The sequence below is a fragment of the Salarias fasciatus genome, chromosome 7 (assembly GCF_902148845.1).
Source record: "Salarias fasciatus chromosome 7, fSalaFa1.1, whole genome shotgun sequence".
Taxonomy (NCBI): Eukaryota; Metazoa; Chordata; class Actinopteri; order Blenniiformes; family Blenniidae; genus Salarias; species Salarias fasciatus.
The window spans coordinates 26,959,947-26,983,680 of record NC_043751.1 but is presented as its reverse complement, the minus strand read 5'-3'; the positions used below and the strand labels follow the sequence as shown (position 1 = coordinate 26,983,680).

The following is a 23,734-nucleotide window of genomic DNA, read 5'->3' as shown; positions in this document are numbered from 1 at the left end:
CTATTGAAGGAAAACAATTACAGTGCAGCAGCAATCAATACAGCATTATCCTTTTCATGTAGCCATACTTGAAGATTCAATTATCATGGACAAAATGACATTGTTGCTGCAGCCGTGGCTTCATTCAAGGAGACAGCAGACACAGCTGATTCCATCTAAACTGTAATTTGAACAAAAACTCAGATTACGCCATCTATCCTGGCCGGCTCATTGTTATGTCCACCGCATAAGCACACTGGAGGGAATCTGCAGATATGTTTATGTGGCTGATTGAGGTAGGAGGCAATATAAATGTAAGATCTTAATTAGGCTGTGCCCAAAAAAGGAAGCGTGATGTGGATTTACAAGTACAAAGAGAGGCAACAACATGTTGATATTGAGAGCCGCGGGAGTTTAAGGCTACAGATGATCAAAAAACTTTTTAACCGTTTCATTTTTACAAGTTCTCACTGGAGTTACTACTGAAATATCAAGTATCAGCTTGAAAAAGCATCAGAGCTGATCTCAGGAACCAACGGACCATTTCAGAGTCACTACTGAACCTAACATGAGAAATATGAGAGGAAGCCTGCGAACCTGGAGAAAATCCAGGAGCAGGAGAACATGCAAACTATACAGACATGGTAAATTAGATATATGAGTGACATGTATGTATTTCAGGATAGATAGAAATTATCACACATATATTAAAGATAAATTAAAATAAGCATTTTTTTTATTATTATTTTGACATGTCTAGAATGAATTAATTCAAAAAAGAGAAAACTACAACACTGTGATGCAGCAATGAGATGAAAAACACACAAATTAAGTATTTCAACCTTTTCTGTTTTCCAAAAAAATGTCAAAAAAACTATGGCAACGTTTTAAAATTTTATTTTGGTCTGTAAAAGTGACTCGTCTTTGTCTTGATTATCTTTCAACACAACTCCCACCGACACACGTGAAACGTAATGACGCTGTAATGTCCGGTTTGTGTTTCTCCGTCACCATTAAAACCTACAGGCAGAAAGGTCATGTTTACAAGACAAATAATGACGAGTAAAGAGAAACTGGCGGCACCACCTGAGATTGGAAACAGTTGCTCTCCGGAGTCTAATGACAGAGATCGTTCGGCTCTTTCATGGCTGCGGAGAAATCTGTCTTTCATGACGAGACGCATTCGCTTTCATCGCGGCTCCTACGTGATGAAGACATTCCACACGGATATGGAGCATGTCCTGCGACAGCTCCACAACTGATGATTGCCTTTCCTAACCAGGTGTTTTCCTGTCTTAGCTTACCTTGCCCAGAGGGAAGACCGTCCCCTCTCAGTGAACACACACCACACATACACACACACATATACACACACAACAAAGGCATTCTGGCTCTGAATGTTTCCTTTTGTTGTGGAGTTGGAGGCAACAGACAGTTTTACAGTACCAGAACAAACTGTGGAGCAGCAACACTGGAGGGCCTGCTGGAGTCATGTGAATTTTAAACCGCCACTAAACATGACACATTTACGATTTCTCAAGCAAGAAATCATATCACACTGAAGGCTGTGTACAGAGAAATTCTCCTTCTTGTCTATTTGTCTCCCTCTTCCCTCCTTTTTCTTCTCCTCCTCCTCCTCTTCTCTGCCGCCGCTGTCTGTGTGCGAGCTTGGAGGGCGCTGCTGGAAAGAGTCCAAAAAGGACACGGTGTGAAATGAACACAGCTCTGACCTCCCAGACACCCCGACACAGCCAATCAGATCACCTCTCGCTGTCACACAGGGCGCTGTAATTGGTCGGTGGGTGGGAAATATGACTTAGTGGGATTCAAGTGGCGGGAAAAAAAAGGGGAGAGGGGAGGGAGGGGGGCAAGGGAGTGGTGCTCACTTCTCCTCAATGCACTTTAACCGACCCCGAGCCCAGGACAGGATGGGAAGTCTGCAGAACAAAAGCCTGGCTGTCGTCTCCTCCTGACAGACTCGCTGCGGACAAAGCTGCGAGCAGCTGACTAACAAACCGGCCAATTCTTAAGGGAGGTGGCTTGTCGAAATCTGGTCCAGTCGCACATTCCAGACGTCTCCGGTGAGCAGAGCGCTAAACAGTGTGACCCAAACCCCGAACGGGGGGAAATGACTTTGAATGTCACTCCTTTCCGTCAGACCAGGCCTCAGCTGCGGCCGGGAGGGGGTCATAAACAACGCTGCACGTATAAATACGAACATGCTCATAAGCTGACACACATGGTGGATGCAGCTACTCATTTCTCTTCCCTTATAAAGACGGTATGGACATGCACACGCCCTTCTTCCAGACATTACTCCTTCACAGCTGCGTGCTCCGGGCCTTCGCTATCTCCTGCCCAAACCAGAATCACATCAGCCGCATTCCACAGCCGCCCAAAGCCCCAGGGGCAGCTTCACAGCTGGGCACAGGGCTGGGCTGCTCCCTGCCTGCCTGGCAGACATTCACCATTACCAACTCTTCCTCACACTCCCTGTGTCACACACACACACACACACACACACACACAAATAACCCAAAACAGAACACATCCTCTCTCAATTTAGCATCAAACCGTGCTGTAATAGAAAATAGTCCCGTTCCTGCTCCCATCGGCCCATTCACAGCGCTCATGATGAGGCCAGACAGAAGTGGCCGAGGCCACAGCAACAGTGGATCAAGATGACAAAGAGCTACGGGAATGTTAATGATTCCTTTTCAAAACACCGCGGTGACTGAATATCACTTTATTCGCGGCGGTGTCTTTTAAGGTGTGTTACACTGACAGGGCGAAACGACATGTCAGCAAACAGAGTGTGTTATCTAATGACATCTGTGACTGCGAGGCGATCGTACTGCCGGCGAACAGCGGCGGCAGTCGATATATGAAACCCACCTCATAACGCAATAAATGTATGAGACGAGTCGCGCTCCCCCACAGAAAGAAGACCCCGGTGAGAACGGAAGACTTCGGGGAAGGGGTCCACCACGTTCCTCCACCTGATCCCAGCCTCTTTCTACCAGCTCCACAGTGACACTAAAGTCCCAGCGACTACAATTTCCTCAACTATCAATCAAACATGGCCAGGAGATGACTTCAAGTCCAAGCAGGTCTGATTAAATATCTCTTTTTGATTTTCCTAGACCTCCAACAGTAACCTTCAGACCGGAACACACCGAGTCAGGAACACGTCTCCAAAGTTTAATCACTTCCACATGTGTGTTTGCTGCAATTTAGATGAAGCGTCAGTCACATGTGGCCTGTCTATCCACAATGACGAGGGTGTGTCGACTTGTTTTACTACCTTTAATGAGGTCTGAGAACAGGAAGATCAAAATACAGACCCTCATAACATCTTAACTGTGTTTCGCTTCAGAAAAAGATTACAGTGAGGTTGAAGTTAGTGTGAAGTTTAGGGCTACGGTTGGGAAATGGAGTGAACTGAGATGGTTAATCAATGGTTTCCAGAAAGACAGCCCAATGAGTGTGTATGTGTATATTTGCAATGTGTGTGTGTGTAAATACTTAAGGCCACGGTGTGTTTCATCGTTTCAGTAAATGCCAGGCAGTATCTGTTGAACTGCATACGTCTTTGGCCATTTCCATATCTGTAATAGAGAAAGCCCATCTCCTGTCAGAGCCACTCCTCCACTGCACCCGGAGAGCCCAAATAACACACGCTCGTCTGCACAAATACACACACACACACACATATGCACACACACTGACTGCATTGCTGATGAGGTGACACAGAAAACTAGATTTATTAATGGGAGGAGGAGAATAGATGCAGAATATGATGGCGGTGGGGGAGTGAAATTTAAACAATGGAAAAAGGCAGTTAAGGACAAAATCACACACAATTGTGCACACAACCCCCACCACACACATACACACAACCCCCTCCACACTGGGATCGGTAAAATGCATCACTCTTCTCTAACAGACCTGTTTATTTCAGACCTGTGATACAAAAGCCACAGTGGCATGCAGGCTTATCTCTCCACATCCCCTGAAACGCAGCGCAGCCCCCAAAGAGCTCCCCAGTGCTCCACATGCCACTTTCAATTAGTTCCACAAAGAGAGTCTTCTGCTACCAAAAGGAAGATGGGAGCTCATTACTGAATTCCTCTCTACCCTCGCTTTGAAATATAGATTGTTAGGCTATGTCTGACTCCCGGGTTCCTCGATGTGCCATTTTCTGACCGTGCCACACCAGTCCGGAGCAGATGAGTGCAGACTGCTGCTTCATGGATTAGCCACTCCTCAGGTTTAACAGCCCCCGCAGCTTACCCTCTATTTTACCATTAGTTCTCTGCCTACCCCACTTTCTCTCATTGGCTTTCTTCCCTCTTCATCTTTCTGTCTCTCCCTTTCGCTAAATAGGCTCCCTGAAGCCACAGCTCTCAGCATTAAACCCACAAATGGGAAAATACCAGTTCTAATAATCTGATGAGAGCATAAGAGAGACGCAGCGCAGGAAATGTGGATATCATATCACACAGCGGTACTATTATAGTACGCGCAGATGCAGAGGCAGTAGCTGATAAAGCAATGCAAATTCATTCAGGTATTCTAATGACACTACAGCTTAGCAAAACTGCAAAGGGGGGAGCTTTTATGGTAATTAACCATTGTATGGTGCTTCATTAAATTTAGTTTTAACACATTAAAATCTAGACAGTCACAAAAAAAAAATCACAAACAGCGATAGAATTACATGCAAAAAAACGTCAATTATCTGAAACAAGTAGTTCTGTCGTAACTCAAGCTGACAGATAACGGCCAGGATGGATTATTTCTTATATGGCCCAAACAGAAAATGCAATGGTCACATGATATAGCAGCGCGAGTTAATGGTTTCCCCTGAGGACCAAAAAAACAGCCTATTCAACAACATCTAGATGGGTAATTTCAGATGGAAAATCCGCACACGGCGCGAACAGCGCCCGCTGCCCCTTCCACGTGCACGCATGTGTGGCGTGACATCTTCATTCACGCTGCAGACACTATGTTTATACCTGCAATTAACAGCTTCCATTAGCCAACACCCTCAGCGGAATGCCACCGGCGACGCAACAAACAGGCAGGTAATTAGAAGCTGCTGGCTGAAACTTGTGGCTGACCATTAGGGATTGTGCAGGTAGGCGGCACGTGACTCGCTGACACTCGCAAAAAAAAAAAAAAAAAAAAAAAAAAACAACCCGAAATTCCTATGCTGTGCCCTCCATTTAATTAATTTCTCTCCAGTCAATCAGTCGCGGTGTAGAGGGGGTATGAGACGTCAGTGTCAGTTGCTAGGCCACTGATGGAGATTCGGCGTAGCATGAGGACGGACGAGGAGGAGGGCAGGAGAGGGAAAGAGACGGGAAGAAGAGTGGAGTGGGTGGCTACATGTATGGCAGTGAGAGAAGAGGGGTATGGGGTCCTGATACTCTCTCTGATTCACTCTCTATGCAAATCACAACAATCACAGGAAATGCCTGGGCCCTGGCTCCAGCTAATTGCCACGGCAATAACAAAGGAGGGCTTCCTTTGAGCAGAGACGCAAATTAAACATTAGTTTAGAGTTTTCTTGGAGACCGAGGGATGTTATAATTACCCAGAAACCAACACATCAGCACTTTGCATGCCATGCGTCCTGCTCCTGCAGCCTGGCGAAGGAAAACAAATGTATCTCATATTCTGGAAGAGAGGCATTCGGGGGGGGGGGGGGGCGGAGAAGCAGGAGGGAGATGGAGTATGGAGGGGGGGTAACGATAGTGAAGGGCACGGAGCGGGATGAGAGCGGAAAGCATGGGATGGGGGAGGACAGAGATGGAGAGAGATGCGGGGGATAATAAGGGAGAAAGGAGGTGGGGAATGATAGCCGTATCTCCAAACCACTCCACGCTGGGAGCGAGGCATCAAAATGTACACCCACTATTAGCATACTGACCCCACCCTCTCCTCTGGCCTTTCGCTCCCCCCATTATCATCAGGCATGGCGCACGGGACGCAGGAAACACAAACCCAGCTCATTTCCCATCACATGTTTGTCTAAATGCCACGCCGACAAATGAAACGAGAACGCACAACAAATGGCGCGCCTGTTCCGTGTAAATGTATGCGGCGGTGGCTGTCTGGCTCGCCACCCAGGGGTTAAATCTGTAAGCACTTCATTAATGTGGGTCGGTGGAGCAGAGCATGTCGCAGACAAAAAAAAAAATACAGAAAAAACAAAAAAACAAGGCTGGATCGAGCTGAGATATGCAACCATGGAAACTTGGGGAGACATCCTTGGATCTGCTCCCCAGTAGGATGACGGAGTCCCTGCCCCAGTCAGAGCGACGCCGTGCACCCCGGACGGCTGGTTCTACGTCTGATCTATGTCTGAGGGCAGCGGCGCAGCCCGACACACTCACCCAGCCGGCCTAACCTAAATGTTCATTCAAAAGGCCTCTGTCGCCCCGAAGGCAAACCCCGTCCTGTCGGCTGCTCGGCGCGCCGACTTCTCACCAGTCTGTCCGCCTGCCCGTCTCCCGTCTCACAGCCTGTCTGGTGTTGGCGTTCGTCCGGATGCCCGTCTCACTCTTTGTGGGTCAGGTGTGCCCCCTGCCTTCCCATACATCGCACGGCCGCGTGAACTCGTGCGAGCCGCTGACCATGCCCCGAAAATGTAATCATCCAGCACAGTTGGATGTTTGTTTGCGCGTGTACACAGATGTGCATACAGGAGCGCAAACAGCGAGCCATGTACACAAACAAAAGGAGTCCCACTCAGCAATGATAGGAGAATTTTTCAGAGACGTGGCCCCAGTTGCTATGTGCTCCTGTTAGTATTTGTGCTCAAAAAGCACAGCTTGTGTGTTGTATTAGTCACACAAGGCTAACCTCTCTCACGCGCAAGGACACACATACACACACACACACACACACACACACACACACACACACACACACACACACACACACACACACAAATCCCCCCATGTCAGCAAGCCAAACTCATAAAACACTCACTCTGTAATTGGTATGTTGTAATTTTTGCTCACTCCTATAATAAGAGAAACTTTTTTTTTTTCCATCCCAATTACTTTTCCTTGTTTATGTAATGGAGCTTGTTATTTTCTGACTTTTAATATCTCCACTGGTATAACTGTAAGCTATGTGAATAACGGCCTTAATAGACCACAGCTCCTCCAGGATTTGTTACTTTAAGGGAAATCAAGGCTGCGGCGATACGGCCTCGGCAAGCAGTCCAGAGCGGTGACATCAGTTAATTGCATGAATTGGATGGGGATCAGGCCAGTCATAAGAGAGATTATGACACAAGGGCAAACTGAGCTGCTGGAGGGACAAAACTGTGTTTCTGACACCAAGAGGGGAGAAGGAATTACATCACTGCGCTTGTGTTACGTAAAACTCTCAACCTGCTGTTAGATTAAAACCCTCTCCAAGAAAAAAAAAAAACATTTAAAGTAAAGAGGGTCCTTTTAGGTTGACCACAGCGTTTCTCGTTGTGTTGGGGTCAGCTCAAATCCAAAAAATGTGGAATGAGTTTGAAACATTCTCTCTGAATTCCTCAAAGTGGATTAAAAAAAAAAAAAAAAAAAAAACCTGGCTCAAGTATGAAGAAAACATATTCCACACAAGCTGAAGAAATGCTCTGTGTGGTGAAACAGAGACCTGCTACTGAGCCAGCACTAGAGGGGGTGTAAGATCTCCACCTCCTCATCAGTAGGCCTAAAGACTATCCCATAGACGTGGAGAAACCCAGGGGGGAGATCAAAGCCTCTGTGATCCAGTGGCTGTTATATCACCCCAGCCTGCTCTCCCACTGCGGGGCCTCCTGTTACGACGCCGGCAACGGGGAAGAGAGGGAATACAAAACACCGGCCCGTCCCCATCTGCGCATGCGACCGTCCCGGATCTGCAGCCGGGATTTAATTTCCTCCCTTTGTTAATACATTTACATTCCACTTTGCATTCCATTAATTTCCATTTGACCACATTTATGTGTGTGTGTGTGTGTGTGTGTGTGTGTGTGGTGTGTGGTGTGTGTGTGTGTGTGTGTGTGTGTGTGTGTGTTTGAATGAATAGTCATGAACTGCACACGTGCTCATAAAAGACAGAAGATACATGAAATAAAGATCTTTTTTTCAGTAACTGTGCACATTTTGAGAGAAAGCATTTTAAGCACTTTGTGCAGAATCAATTAGTTTTAAGATCTTCGACATGTGTTGTCATTTCCAACAAATCTGCTCCCTGACGGTTTGAAATGAAGCGCTCCTTCCCTCTGAATCGCCAGCCTCTCCGGGCTCGTCCCGCGGCAGACAGACGGGACCGGACCCCGTCTTCTCCGTCCCTCGGCGGAGACGCGTCTCCGCGGGCCTGCTATTGACCACGTCCACCAGAGAGGGAGGGGTCAATGTGAGACAGAGCGGGGGACCATTTTGGACCACTTAGCTATAATCAGTAAATGCCCCCGTCGCAATTAGTGCGGGGCCACCCTGAGAGCGTTCGTTTTGCTCACAGCTCTGTCTGTTTTTCATTCTGCTCCACAGGAACCTTGTAATGCAAATAGCACTCCTTGCATTCAGCCTAACAATGAGCGAGGAGGCGGGAGGAGAGCCGAGGCGCTCTGCCGTCCTCACTGTGTGGCTGTTTCAGGGACGGCCGTTTCCTATGTTTTGGGGAAGAATAAACTCCCCGTATAATCTCCCATGGCCCTCGCTGAAACCTGCCCAGGCTGGAGTAAACCTTTAAAGCCGGACTCACACGATCAGGTTATCATCTGCTCAACATTTGCGAGCGATCGTTTCCCAGGATGTGGGGTCAGTGGTGCCTCGGCCGTCTGCCGGATATCTGAAAGTTATGACTCGTCCTCAGACGCTTCAGCAGCTGCCTACATTCAATTAGGAACACTAAAGAGCTGCTTTTCATAAATCAAGACTGGGTGGATTATGGAGCAAAGAGGGAGAGAAAAAAAAGATTGCTTGGCAACAAAAGAGAAGGCAAAACAAAACTGTGACAGGTAGCTGGTGCCGTGCACCGAGCCTCTCCCGTGCACCGACAGACTCCTCAAATCATTTACGATTCACTTCACTTAGTCATCCATTCTCCTTCTTTCTCTTTTCCTCCTCGCGACGGAAAAAAGGCAAACAAAGCAGACAGACAGAAGGACAGACGAACAAACAGACTGTCTTTTTAACTGATGCTGGCATTTCTATAGACCAGGTGCTGTAGTGATGATTGATTTGAGCTGCAGAGAGCATTGACAATTCAAAAAAAAAAAAAAAAGAAAAAGAGTCAAGCACAAAAATGCACACATGAGCTGAAGGAGTGTGTTAAACTCTCTTCTCCTGCGGTAACGGCTCGGCTCCGGCTGATTCAGGAGCAGCACAGTTACCTCCGTCAGCAGGATCGCTGCCTGCGATGCTTGTGGGTGCAGATATTTCAGTGTTGCATACACCTGTTGGCACTCACACACACACACACACACACCACACAGGAAGGCACAATGAAGTGTATGACCTCCTTTTCCATTAGCCACAGGTTTACTGTGCAACTGCAAGATACAACATAACCAGTCCGCGCATGAGGGGATTAAAAGAATTAAACGAGATATTCTGTTTCTATAATCAGAGTTGATGCATCTCGAAGCAAATGGACAGCAGACAGGAATACTGTACCGCTGCACACATTGAAGCTTACAGCCCGGGCAGAGGCGAGGGGAAGAGGCTTTAGGATTCTACATGGCTTCTGGATGTGATGATTGAAATGCCAGGCAGATCTGTGTAAAGGCAGAGGTCAGCATGGAGGAAATGGAGAGAGAGGGAGAGAGAGAGAGAAAGGAGGGATGAATAGAGACAGAACGGAGGGAGGGAGGGGAGAATGATGACGGATGGAAAGTTGTACAAAAAAAAAAAAAAAGAAAAAGAAGAAGAAGCAAAGAGGGGTAAAGGGAGCAAGGGGTAGGGTTCACTAATAAAAGTCCCCTGCTGTTTTCTCAGCTGTTCACTGTGACCTGAGCACTGCTGTATACAAGGAAATAAACTCAGGCTAAGCTAAATGGGCCATCTTTCTTTCACCTTCACACACACATGCACACACAGACACACACGCCTGAAAAAGCGGATCGTTTTTACCATGAGCAGCTTGTAATCAGACACTGTGACAATGAACCTCGGCTCACTGGAAGATATATGCACAAGTATTTTTACTCTGCTTTTTGTCCCAATGATGCTTTATGAGTTATTTATGTTCCCGGATTTTTGTAACCTTTTGTGTATGTATGCTTGCATATTTTAGTTGTGTGTGTATAATTGCAATCTTCAGCGTATTCAAATTCTGCGTATTTCATTTATTTGAATCTATTTGATCTTTCGACTTGATTTTTCATCCGTGGGTTTCTGTTTGTTCTTCAACTTTTGTTGTTTTTCAAGCGCGGCTGAAAATCTGAATTTCCGCCAAGATCAATAAAGTATTTATTTAACCATCTCCATCTATCTTACTGTCATCACGGTGGCGCTGTGAATAACAGAGCTGGTTTGGGACTTTGAGCCTTTGGGGGATGTGTTCCTCCAGCACCAACGAGTATTATGTTCAAGAGCTTGACACAGAATAGAGGGAGCGAATGAGCCTTTGCAGATTTCTCAAGATCACCCTGTGTTTGCATATTTCAAGCCTCGCTCAGAACATGGAAACAGTGAGTACTTCCAAAGACATGCCAAAGACTTTAATAAGAAATTAGCCACCTGCTCTGGAAGCACAGAAGAAATCGTATTTCTGCAAAAAGAGCCGTGACTCAAAGTCAATAATTATAAGATTGTCATGGGCTGTATTGGTAATGTCACATTATGAGTAACTTGTGACTATAACTCACTACTTTTGGCAGCAAGGCTTCGGTTCTTCTCATTAAATTAGTAACCAAGTTACAGATAGAGATCCCAAGCTGTTGTCTGACTGGTTGCTATTTCACTGAACTGGTATTTACAAGAGGAGGATCAGGTATAATCTTTAACCAACCCAGTCCTCTTGACACTCGTATGAATTACACCTTCCATGTAAATAACATTAACATTAGACTGTAGTCACTGGAAATGAAGGACCAGGCTATAACAGAAATATGACATGTCTACACTCTAAGGTTTTGCTTTTTTTTTGTGGGAACAGATCATACATTTTGAAAAAGTCTGTATTTTTTTTTTAAATTTGAACACTTACTACCAAAAATGACTGCAATCTCAAATTTTTATTCATGCAAAATATATATAAAAAAACATCTAACTGTTGCATTTTGCTGCCCTTTGCATGCATGTTTTTACAAATGCACCCTGACAGCATGGCTCTGAGGCGAGTGCCAGTTTGATCGCAACAAGATAGCTGACTTTCCAACACTCTTGGGAAGCTGTGTTAAAAATTCAATGCTTTCTTTGCAATTTTTTTCAATTTGCTTGGTGGGTTTGTGGGATGGACTGCAGCCTCTGGAGAGCTGTTTTTGGCCCACGGGCCTTATGTTTTCCACCCCTGATTTAGATGATCCTTTAGTTCGACTTTTTCCAACCACAGTTCAAGAAGACTTAATGGAACTGATTAGAACAGCGCTGACAGCTCAGCTAATAATAAGTAGATTGAAAAAGGAAACTTCACTACCTTTAAAACAGGTAAACTAGTAGCTGTAATCAATAAGTTATCTATAATAACACACCGCACTGGTCAGGGGTATAACCTGTGCTTTCTTCTGCGCGAGAGGCAGCACAAATGAACAATGTACACAGCTGGTAACAGGCTGGAGATGAAAGCCAATTTGGGTTCCTTTGTGTAACTGAGAGCTTCAGTTGGACCACAGGTCCCCGCGGAACAAAGACGAGGAGAGGCGAGGGAGGAACAGGAAGAGAGGGAGAGCGAGGTGAGGCGAGGAGAGCGAGGGGATGCAACAGAGAAAGGGAGGAGAAGGAGCGTCGGGGGGGGATGGAATAGGGGGGGGGGGGGGAGGGGGCTGAGGGAAGACAGGGCGTTCTGGCCCACCTGGGCAAACAATAGCCGCGAGATGAGAGTGTGGCTCAAGGGCCCTGCCTGTCCCTAAAGTACACAGCTGTGGGCCGGGGCGGCCAGGAAGATCAAAACAGCCCGGGTCGAGTTCAGGTGTTGGACCTTCACAGGCAAATGGACCTTTTTCTTTTTTTTTTTTTTCCTTCTTCATTCGTTAGGGGGGGGGGGGGGGGCAAGAGCCTTGGTTGCCATGACGACGGCTGCAACAGAGACTTTTTTTTAATAACTCAAGAAGTGATGCATGTTAATGCTTCTCATTCACGTCTTCAAAAACACAGAATGAAAAAGGGTGGCAATGATTTCCATGCACTTTTAGACTCAAGGATGTTTCATTAAGCGTAATTAATGATAAATGTATTTCCTATTCAAATTAGTGCTTTACTTTGTGCTCTGAGAGCAGCTCGTGCTGCATCTCGGGCTGCATGCTTCATAGAATTTCATATGTATGGATGTGAGTACGTATGGGAAGCCTTGATTTCGGCCCAGCGAGTCCAAACCTTCAGTGAAAGTGTTCTGCGTTTACACTTTTCGGAGAACGAGATTCTACTTCGGGGATGGCACGCATGTTGACGGCAGTCAGAATCTGCTGCGAGCCAATGTGAATATGGAAATACTATCATAAAAGGAAGCACACAGGGGGAAAAATGCATGTAATTCCCTAACGCTGGGTACAAGGACAACTGTCTTGTTTAAAGAGAAGCCATCTGTTTGATGATATATAGATTCTGGCAGTAATGAAAGACTGCCTGGTGGTGTTGCTGCCTCCCCGTTGTCCCTGCTGTGTTTAAAGGGGAGATGTGAGTTATGTCCAGTTCACGCTGATAGCGCACACTGAGATGTTGTGTTGTCTCAGCTCAGCCGTCGCTGGTGGGTGCGCACCTCGTGAAACGGCGCATGTGTTTACTGTAAGGGCCTCTATATGTGCAAAATCTCTCATAACACGCAGTAAATCAGTTGATGCTGGAAGGCCGTTGAAAAAAAAAAAAAAAAAAAGAAAGTGTTGAATAGGTTCTGGGGCAGAGGACATATCCCCTGCTTGATCAGCCACTCTCTCACACACATACACACACACACACACACACACACGCGCGCCAAATTGCTTTGTACGGCTGAGCGGGTACCGTTAACATTTACACTAATTAATTTGCTCACTTGTTTTCTTCTTATTTCCTTCTTTATTGTAGTATTTCTGCTTTTGTTTCTGGGTTTCTTCAGTTCTTTTTGTTATCTGCAATCTCACCGGAGCAGGTTTCTTCCCCTCTGCGGGCTGATATATAGCGTCTTAATGCTCTTTCGGTGCCTCCCAGCTTGTGCACTCAATAACCAGCTGAACTCCACAGACAATCCGACGCTCCGCGCCCATAAAATACAAGGATTAGTCTTCAAAGCTCAGTGGCTAAGCACATGGAGAAAGTTCATTAGTTGGCAGTGCTCTTTCTTATGAAATTAAGCAATGTAGTAGTCTGAATGAGTCAAAAAATCCGTCGGTCCTGTGGCGGGCCGTCTGCAGAGGCGGCGTTTGAAGCATTCAGACTCAAACATTCTTGGACGCCGCCCCATTCCTAATGCTAACCCCTTTAATATTTAACCAGGATCCAATACAGGAGTAATTATTTTTCCAAACAAATTACGCCTCGGGCCAAAACCACCGCAATCTGATACACCACAGCGATACATTCTGTGTCACAAGGCGCTATTAGTCATTTTAAATTATTTATCAAGCTTGGGTGAAATAGGATTTGCTTCAGACTCATTTTATGACAAGCACACGGCTTCAAAAGAATCCAGAGGAGCCTTTATTCTCCAAAAAAAGCATTTTGTTAAAAGCTCCTCTTTCTCATCTTCAAAACCGCCGGAGACGCACACAAATGGGGAGACACAAGGTCAACAGAAGAATGACGACGCCGATTCAAGTTATGTGGAAATAACCCAGACTGCTACGTCAGACATCTCCACAAAGTATCGATGAATGTCAAGTCATGAACTTCCCTTGCTGCTTTGCAACTTTGCTGACCCACAAATTGCAACAAAGCAAAATTTCCCCACAGATTAAGAGATCACGATTTATCTCCAAAATTGAGATACTATCTGTTGTCGCTTTGTAATTCCTCCGTGTCACACTCTAAACTTCAGTAAAACATTTATATAACATTCTTGATCCTATCTGAGACTGAGCGCCATAAAAGTGAGAAAAGTGCGGCGTTAATAATTGGAATTTAAAAGTCACACAGAAATGCTGCTTATGACTTGATGAGTGGCGCTGAAAATAGTCCGTGTGTTACCGACAGAGCCTCGTTTAATTCTGCCGTCTGCAATGAAAAATAGAAACATTTTTATAGAGCGACAACTGTCACCGTGAATATGAGCTATGTTTAACTGGGCTGCCCAACATCTTCTATCAAACACACACATGAACACGGAAAAAAAAAAAAAAGAAGGGAGGTAGAGGAGGAACATGAAAGCAAGCAGATGAATTAGTTGGGATCGAGGAGGAAAATCAAGTTGTTGTGTTGAGCTGGGGTTAATGTTAAAGAAGATGGGAGGTGGTCATCAAAGCCTCTTTTTCTCTGCATGCGGGGGCCTCAGCTGGCCCGTCTGAGCCATGGAGAGCCCTGTCCACTTGCCTGCCGCAAATTAGCCAAACTATTTACCCTCATATATGCACATTAGCAAATTCCTCCAATTGAGAAAACAAATGCATCTGTTTTGTTCTGTGGAGAACTTCATGGGAGCCTACATGGGCCTCTGCACACCAGGCATTCTCTGTCACAGTGGCAATCAGCATGGGGACAGACACACACACACACACACACACACACATATACACACACAGCCGGGATGGAGCCAATTGCGGGTCCCCACTGGGCCTCCCCCAATCCCACCCAGTCTTCTCCCCAGCTGGACCGCTATTGCCTCCACTGCGCTCGCTCACCGCTCCCCTTCCCCTCCCTGTCTGTGTCTCTTTCAGCTGTTGACAAAGTCTCTGCTTTTCACAGCCTTCATGGCCGCTCACCCTTTGCAATTAAAACACTACGAATTTCACCCTATAAATGAAAATCCAAGCCCCAAAATGAGTTTTTTTTTTTTCTGTCTGTCAGGTTTTCATTGCCCTTGCTGCATATTTTCCTTGGTGGTGTTAGCTTTTAAATATTCATGTAAGTGAATGGAAGAGGTGTGGGGGGGGGGGGGGGGGGGGGGGGGGGGAGAGTGTGTGAGGGGAAGGTGAGGGGAGGCGGGAAAGAAGAGAAAGGGAAGGAGAGCGGGAAGGAGCCAAGGCAGCATGCCGTGGCGGGGGCTGCCCCCTCACTGGAGCTCCCTGCGGAGGGATAGCGGGCATACAGGAATGGTAGAGGGAGGGGATCAGCAGGAGGCCTCATGATTTATTTAGACCCGGGGGCACCTGTGCCAGTCAGCCACTGATGGCAGCCATCACCCTGCCAAAGCATCGGCGCTTGGATCCACGGGAAAAAAAAAAAAAAAAAAAAAAGACAAATCCTTTCCGAAGAAGAAAATTATGTTGGACTACCGCTGTGAGAAATTTCACCTGTCCTCTTAATGATTTTCGGGCTTAAATGAGAAGAAAACTCCATTGTTCTGTGGTCATGACCCTACAAGCGTGAACATTTTAATGACCTTCCACTTCACGACGATAGCCCGCAGTGTTATGCCACAACTCCGCAAACACGTGTAAGGTTTAATAACTCACCGCTCGCACGCTGACGCCGTGTGCAAAACACGCCGAACGCTTAGGTGAGGGAAAAATCCTATGTTTCAAATAAGCCAATCAATACAGTGCAGAGAGATTGCAGCCGGAGCGAGCCTGAGTGGGCGGCTCGCCGTGTTTTATCAAGGCAGCTTAATTTCCGTCAGCTTAATATCCTGGGAAATGTATGGAAATTGAACTGTGAGGGAGAACAAAGACAAGTAGCCAGGATAAAACGGCGCGGTGAAACTCAGAAAGCTCCGTCTTATCGTCGGAGCGCACGGTCCCACACGAGCAGCGGTGTGCGATCACACACACATGCACACACACACACACACACACATCTGGCCATTCTGTCAGGGTACACTGATGGGTGAATCCATCAGATGGGTTTCAAAGTTCATGTTTTTTTTTTCCTTTAAGAGTTAAATAATTCTCACTCGCTGGTGAGTAAGTGGCTGTGAGAGGAGAGGCAGACTCCTGTATAGGTTCCAATGCATATGCTTTGACTACCGGTTGGTTAATTAGCTTAGCTGCTACATGTCTCCCGCTTGCTGACTGCTCTGTGGAGACACATGGAAGAGCTGCCCAGAGGCAAATTATAAATGAGAAGCAGGTTATTAGGATTCTGTCATGCATACTAAGGTGTTATGACTGTCATAAAAAGCACAATAGTGAATACACGGTGCAGTAATTATCCTTTTAGGGGTCTTCCTCTTATATGTCATTTCCTGATAGTAAACACATTGAACAACAACAAAAAGATGGCCGGGGCCCTGAGTGGTCACTCGCTGCGAACACGGAGCCGAGGATGAAAAACATGCCAACTTGAAAGTCAGCAGAAAAAAAAAAGAGTAATAGTGCTTCAGACAGTCGGGTAATGAAAGCTCATCTGCATCAGTAATAATCTGTGTGTGCTTGGGGAAAGAGTGTACTGTTTCAGGTGCTGGTGGGGAATGCAAAACAACAGCCGTCCCTGTCCTTCTCTACCCTCTTCTCCCCCATTTGCCTTCTCCTTTCTAATACTTCCTTGAGATTTCTGAGAGAAACAACACCTGCACCAGCAGTGTCACTACCGCCGGGCGGATCCGTTTCTCCACCCTTTTCTAATTCATCTTTCTTCTGTGGCAACCCGATCCGCCGTTTACCTACTTTTGCTCCCTCTCTGGCACATACACACGTACCCTTGAATGCACGCTTCACAGAACAGTAACTAATAGCAACCTCATTCATTAAAACACCCCTTGATGTTTCGCACGGAGGCAGGGTAAATGTGCTGGAACGCCTGTCCTGACAGTCTGCTTGTGCCGACGCTAACAACAGATAAAGCGATAGATAGGCAGGTGGGGCAGAGAGTCGTCTTACACTCGGCCCGGGCAGCCGCCGCGATGGAGAAAGACCCAATCTCATTAGCTATGAGGCCGTGGCATAAACCCAAACAATGGAAAAGGAGACGGAGGCTGCGACCATAGCATGAGAGAAGTTGGTGATGTCTTTGGTCAGAGGCCTCTGGCTTCGCACTGATAACACCGAGAGCCACTTCAGATCACTGCGTCAACATGCTCATTCCTTCCTCCTCAGAGAAGACATTGACTCATTTCCCTTGCAACCCACAGCGTCTGATAGCCTAATACCTCGGGCATTACGTGTACAATAAGTATGAATTCCCCCTGTATCACACACCGAGTTGGTCCGTGTGCAGGTCTGACGTCTGCGACGTGAGCATTTTAATAACAGGGACAGGCTGGGAGGTGCTGACGAGTGCGGTACGTGCAGGAAAAAAAAAAAAAAAAAAAAACAGCTTCAATATTAAGATGTTTAATTATCAGAGGAAATTGCTCCGTCTCTCGCTCTGTCCCTCTGTCTCGTGGCAGTCGGGCGAAATATCCAGAGAGAGAGAAAGCATTCTGGTGTGTGTGCAGAGGAAGCCTTTCTTGGAAGGCATTTGTACCGCGGTGCTATTTTCTGCACACCCAGAGCAAAAAGAGGTTGAGTGGGAAATTTAAGCACAGCCTGATATCTCACCTCTGCTCACCAGGCTGCGCTACCCGGAGTCGAGGAAATCTCGTCGAAATGCAAATACATGATAGCAATCTCAAACTCCTGTTACTTCACTTTACAAGAGAAATTTTAATTCAGAACTTAAAAAAAAGAGAAGTTTTTCATCTTTCAGTGCTGAAGAATTTTAATTATTGAGCTAATTTTATCAAATCTGTTCTGTTAAAGAGTCAGGCATAGCTGAAATCTCCTGCAACTGTGTTTAGTTATCAATTTAACCGTTCCTGAAATAGAAAATCCTGCTGCCTCAAAACACAAAAAGTTCATTTAAAAGACAGACAATCAAAACCTAAGTTGAACCGTTTGTCGTCAGTCATAAACCTTAGAATTAATCTATAAAGTTACTCAAACTTCTTGCTTTGCCATTGCCTAAATTGTGATTGCGTGTGTGTGTGTGTGTGTGTGTGTGTGTGTGTGTGTACTGTCACTCCCCTGCTGTTGCCCTGGGATGGACTGATGTCCTGTCCTGCATCCAGAGTCAGATACAATCCATTACTTAAAGTTAAATACAGCAGTATGGACAGACTCGGACCTGATGACCCCGTCGAGATGACACAACCCCGAAGCCAGCAGACAGTCACGTAGGGTGAATTTGTTTTCTTCAAATGCTGACTGTCTGCACATTGCACCTAATGCTCAATACCAGCGGCTACCCAGAGTTCTGCTTGAAGAGGTCGATCTCCCTCCAAAACTTTGACAGAAACTTAAATACCATCTTGCTGAATTCCACGCGTCTCATGGCCTTAACCCGATTGGATAAATGGGACAAAAACACCCAGCTGGGACAAGACAATAATCCCTTTATCTGGTGCGGTATAGGCCTGTGACTAGCCAGCTTACCTGTTACATCATTAGCTATAGCAGGGGGGAGAAGAGGAGCGGGGAAGAGGAGGGAAGGAGGATATAAGTGGCATCAGGGCACAAGATGACATAATGAGGACATTAACACAATAAAATAATCATGACGGGGACAGAGAAAAGGCAAACTTCAGGACAACAGCATATTTAAGTCATTGCGAGGGGATTGTGTGAAAACAAGCATGGCGATGTGCCTCACGGACAGGCTTGTTTGACAAGGATAGATGAGCTCAGCTACATGACCCTGTACTCGCAGAGCACCCAGGCGAACAAAGTTGAAACCATAAGCACCTTGAGAGCCGTTCGTGTTTACCTTGAATACCGGTATTTTATTTGCATGAGTCAACCTTGTGGAAAATCCATAACTCGTTTGCAAGGCTGTTACAGCATGTACAGCGTCAGCAGGGCAATATCTGTGACATCCAAAATGCAAACAGCTGTGTGCGAGGGCAATGAAATTCCCACCAAATGGATGGAAGCAGAAGTGAGGGATAAAGGCTTCTTAGATGTATAATGTCAGTGCTGGGCTTACAATGACTCTTTCCCAGCCTCATCTGTAAATAAAGACTGAAAATTGGATAAAAGAAGGAAGGCAAACACAATTCATGCACAATCTCTCCTAATGTCGTCCTCTGAGGTCAGAGAAACACAAATATTTCATTCCACAGGAATGAAATACGACAACGCGGGGATGTGGCGGTTGCAGAGTAACGCAGGAGCTGGGAAAACACACCTGTATGTAATCTCCACCCTGAGACGGTGCAGGCAGCAGAAACTACCCCCACTATCTTCTCATCTGAAATCATCAAAGATGGTTTGATGTTCCCCTCCATGCTTTTCAACTCCATGTGAACTTTACCCACAAGCCCAAGTTTGTTTGCTGCCCGGACTGCTTACAATGATAAGACACCCATCGCGCTCATCTCCCGTGAGCTCATTCTTTGAATTGAACTGTAAGACTTGCCTCATTCCTCACATCAGGCACGCTGACACACTGAGGAAAAAAACCCCGCAGCACACACACACACACACACACTCCCAGCACTTCAAACCATGGTCAGCATAAAGACGCTGGTTGGGTTTGGTGGTGGCAGATGGGTAATTTTCTGGTCAGTGTCAGTCTTCCCTTTTCTCTGCTCTCCTGCCAAGAGGAAATGAAGGGATGATCTCCTCCACCCGTCACTCCCAGAGAAAACAAACAGGAACTTTTCATAACCTGTTTGTTGACCCAGCGCGAGCAGCAACAACAACAACCTACTAACCGTGGCTCCATCAGGACAGGTTAGTGAAACTTTGAAAACAGCCCCTCCCTGTTGGCATGTACCATGAGCCGAAGCTATAACTTCATTCAGTTTCATTTTAGTTCTAATATAGTTGAGAATTTAAGTGACATTGATCTGAACAGAAGCACATAAAGACTTTTTTATCATTCTGTTAAGAGGAGGAAAAATATTAGAAACAGCAGCACTGCCTCGACCCTGATGCATTATGATAAAGTATGATTATAAGACGACTCCACTGCCTCCACGACCCTGAATTGGATAAGGCGGTATAGAAGACGGATGGGTGATTACCATCTTTCTGACTGTGTCAAGCAAAACTGAAAAGACTCTGTGCTTTGAAGAAGTCAAAGCACGCCCAAGCTCATGTACTGGATAGCTTCCTTTGTGCAGCTAATCCTGCAGTAATGAAGCCTATACAGAAAAGTAAAAAAAAACTGATACGATTGAACAGTATCCAGTCACAATAAAACACCTGTTTTAAAAGTGCTGCACCTGGAGAACCAATGGAGGCTAAGTGCCTTGCTTAAAGAGTCACAATGGGAGTCAAACCAGCTTCATTCTGGTGAAAATCACTGATATAGATCAGCACTGATAAACTGTTAAAATAGCAGAAACCAATGATCAGAAGGTCACAAACATCTCACCAAAATGCACAGTTGTGCAGATCCACCACCTGGCTCGTGTGTGTCTGTGTGTGTGTTTATGTGTGTGTTCCACGTGCATACATAAACACACATACAAGTTCCTCCATCAGCGACAGCCCTGAGCCACATACAAAGCATCTCTCTGTACAGATGCAGTTCCTCAAACACTGCTGAAACCAAAACACACTCTTATCTAGGGTGAAAGATTTTTTATTTATTATTTATTATTTATTATTATTTATTTTTTTCAGAACTGAAAAAGAAAGAAAGAAAGAAAAGGTCTTCCCAGAGAGTCATCTGGTTCTAATGCAGGCTCCGCTGGTGTGGATTACAAGCACATATTACAGGAGAACTCGGGCTGACCCTCATCTCTATCCTGGGGGAAATGGGAGCCAGCCACTGTGATGGGGGGCTGAGGGTCGGGGGGCCTGGGAGCAGAAGGGTGAATAGAAGCCCGTGGGCACGCTGCCACCCCACATCATTGGTGCCCTTCTTCTATTAGAGAGAGACTCTCTGAGATCTTTTCAAAAACCCTGTGTTGAAACAGGAAAAGCACTTTCTTCCTCTGAATTTCTGAAAACCACGCCACTGTTTCATAAATTCCCTGCCAGGCCTTTACCGTCCGAAAGTTAAACAAGTACTAAACTTCTCATTGCATCAAAGCACATGCTTGTTTTACTACCCAAAATGCAGCTGGCTCCACAGTAACTGCCAGTCAAGGTGAGTTTTACTGCTATGCAACACCTTGGAATAAGAGAAAAAAACGTTGTGGTAAACAAGCACAAGAAAACTGAGAATAAAAGAGAAGCAAGGACCTCAGCAGCGTATACTGTTGGCAGCAAATCTGGGTATTTGGCCAAATAATCAGCTCAAGTACAAAAACATTCCTATTAAAGCAGTGATAAATCAAACAAGATGCAGAAAGTGCAATCACCAAACAAAACAAGCAGGAACAAAAGGACAGACACATTATAATGTGAATAATTTTCAAATTGCATCTGCAATGCCACAAACAACACCACACGCTCCAGCCTGTCGCACTCCTTTCATTTCCAGCTAATTATCGCGTCAAGGTAGCAGCAGCTCTTACCTGTAGTATCTGGACTGTAGGTAAGTGGAGCAGACTGCTTTGGACACATGGCTGGCTGAGCCAAAGTCAATGACTTTGACCCGGTACGGCTGTCGAGACGGGTCCACGAGCATGATGTTCTCTGGCTTCAGGTCAGCGTGAATCAGCCCCAGGCTCTTCAGTTTCATCAGCGCTGTGGCCACCTGCTGCAGCACGGGTCTGATGTATTTGAGGGGCAGAGGGCTGAACTTGTTCTGCTTGAGGAAATCGTACAAGTTCTGCTCCAACATCTCGAATACCAGGCACGTGTGGTTTTTGTGCTGGAAGCACTCGTAGGCCCTCACAAAGTTGTAGTCATCCGCGCTCTCGGTGCTGAGCCGCGCCAGGATGCTGACCTCGATCTGGCCCTGCCGTGCGTACGACGGGTGGTTTTTCAGGATCTTGATTGCCACAATCTCGTTGGTTCCCCTCTTCCAGCACTTCACCACCTGCCCGAAGGTGCCGCGTCCCAGGAACTCCAGGACTTCGTAGGTGTTGGTCATGGAGCAGAGCACCTCATGCTGCACCAGCTGGTAGTCGCCCTCGTTGTTGGAGCCGCTGTTCTTGGACGTGGCGGTGGAGGTGGCGGTGGCCACCGTAGCCACCGTGGCTCCGCTGGCCGCTCCGTTCTGGATCATTGGCGGACCGTGCTCCTCAATGATCTGCACGCTGCTGTTGTTGTCAAGCTCCTCGCTCTTGCGTTTAAGCCCGCATCGCTGGTAGGTGTCAAGAAGGCTGACCGTGCTGCGGCGTGTCAGGTTGTGAACGCCAACCCCGCCACCCGCGCCGCTGCCGCCCCCGCCACCTCCACCACCACTACCGTTGCTGCTGCTGCCTCCACCCCCGCTGCCCAGCAGAGACCCCACAGCCCCCGAGGTGCTGCTGGCTGAGGCGACCACGATGTGGCCCGCGCTGGCCGGGAAGATGAGCGCCTGCTCGTAGGGCAGGGTGGAGCTGGCGACCTGCAGGGAGCTGTTGATGCCCAGGGGGCCACTGGTGGCCGACACGTTCTTGCTGCTGTTGTGGCTGTAGACTTTGCTGTGTGTGCCGTACCCTGTCATATCCCAGTTACAACTCTGCTCCACCTTCAGTTTCTTCACGCTAAAGAAGGCACTTGACTGGAGAGTGTGAGGGGAGAACACTTGCACTTGCGAGGCCATACCTGTGACAAGAGGGGGGGGGGGAGAGAGAGAGAGAGGGGAGGGGCGAGGAAGACAGGAGGGGAACGAAAGTGAGAGGTTAGGAATTTGAGAGTGTCTGAAACATGAGTGGTAGCAGAAGCTTTAAATAAAGACAGCGTGGGTCAGAGCAGGTCATTAAAACACCAAGCATATATGCCGATGTTTCAGCATGTTAATGGTCGACAGCAATAATTAGAAGAATCAAAAACGTCATTTAGCAAAGAAACATCAGATGCTGCGTCGATATCATTGTCGAGAAAGGAATAAACTGCTTTTAGTTTCTCATGCTGTTATATAACGTCAAATAGACAAAAGGTTCAGGAAAAAAACATAAGCAGATTTAGCCTGAGCAGTACTTAATGCAAACCACTGGTTCATGCAGAGGAAATGCCATTTCCCCACTGCGCCCATCTGCAAAAAAAAGTAAATAGGCTGAGAGAATACTGACAGAAAATTCTTTCACGGGACCGTCCGCAAAGACAGAGGAGCGATACAGATAACACCAAAACAGGCCCGGCAAACGTCCCGGGGAATGACTGCCATTTCTTTCACCCTCTCCATAGCCTGGCCCTTTCATTTATTGGTCCATAATTACTCACTTTAAGGAAGGTGGAGGAAGACATTTTGTTCAAGTATCTATGAAAACTGAAGAAGGGCATTGAACTCCCTCTCAACCACAGATCCTGAAGACAACAAAACAAAAGCAAAACTGCAGCGAGGCTGCGCTATGAACTCCTGGGAACAAGCTGCCTCAGAATAAGCAAAAGCTTCTCCAAGCAAACAACTGCCCAAAAATAGTCCCTTTCTTTATCTCTCTCTTTGCAAACAGACTTGTTTGTAACATTGAAATGATTATTACAGCACAAGGAAGATTATATGAGGCT

The 23,734-nt window shown here is 46.5% G+C and overlaps 1 protein-coding gene across 1 annotated transcript in view; it reads right to left on the bottom strand.

The window, feature by feature from the left end:
• The window catches only part of LOC115391631 (homeodomain-interacting protein kinase 2-like), a 39,128-nt gene extending 16,293 nt beyond the window's left edge, over window positions 1-22,835 (bottom strand). The window contains exon 1 of the mRNA XM_030095915.1: window positions 21,652-22,835. Coding sequence (XP_029951775.1) covers window positions 21,652-22,829 — 1,178 coding nt within the window. The 5' untranslated portion in view covers window positions 22,830-22,835. The remainder of the gene's footprint in view (window positions 1-21,651) is intronic.
• Between the last annotated feature and the right edge of the window lie 899 nt (window positions 22,836-23,734).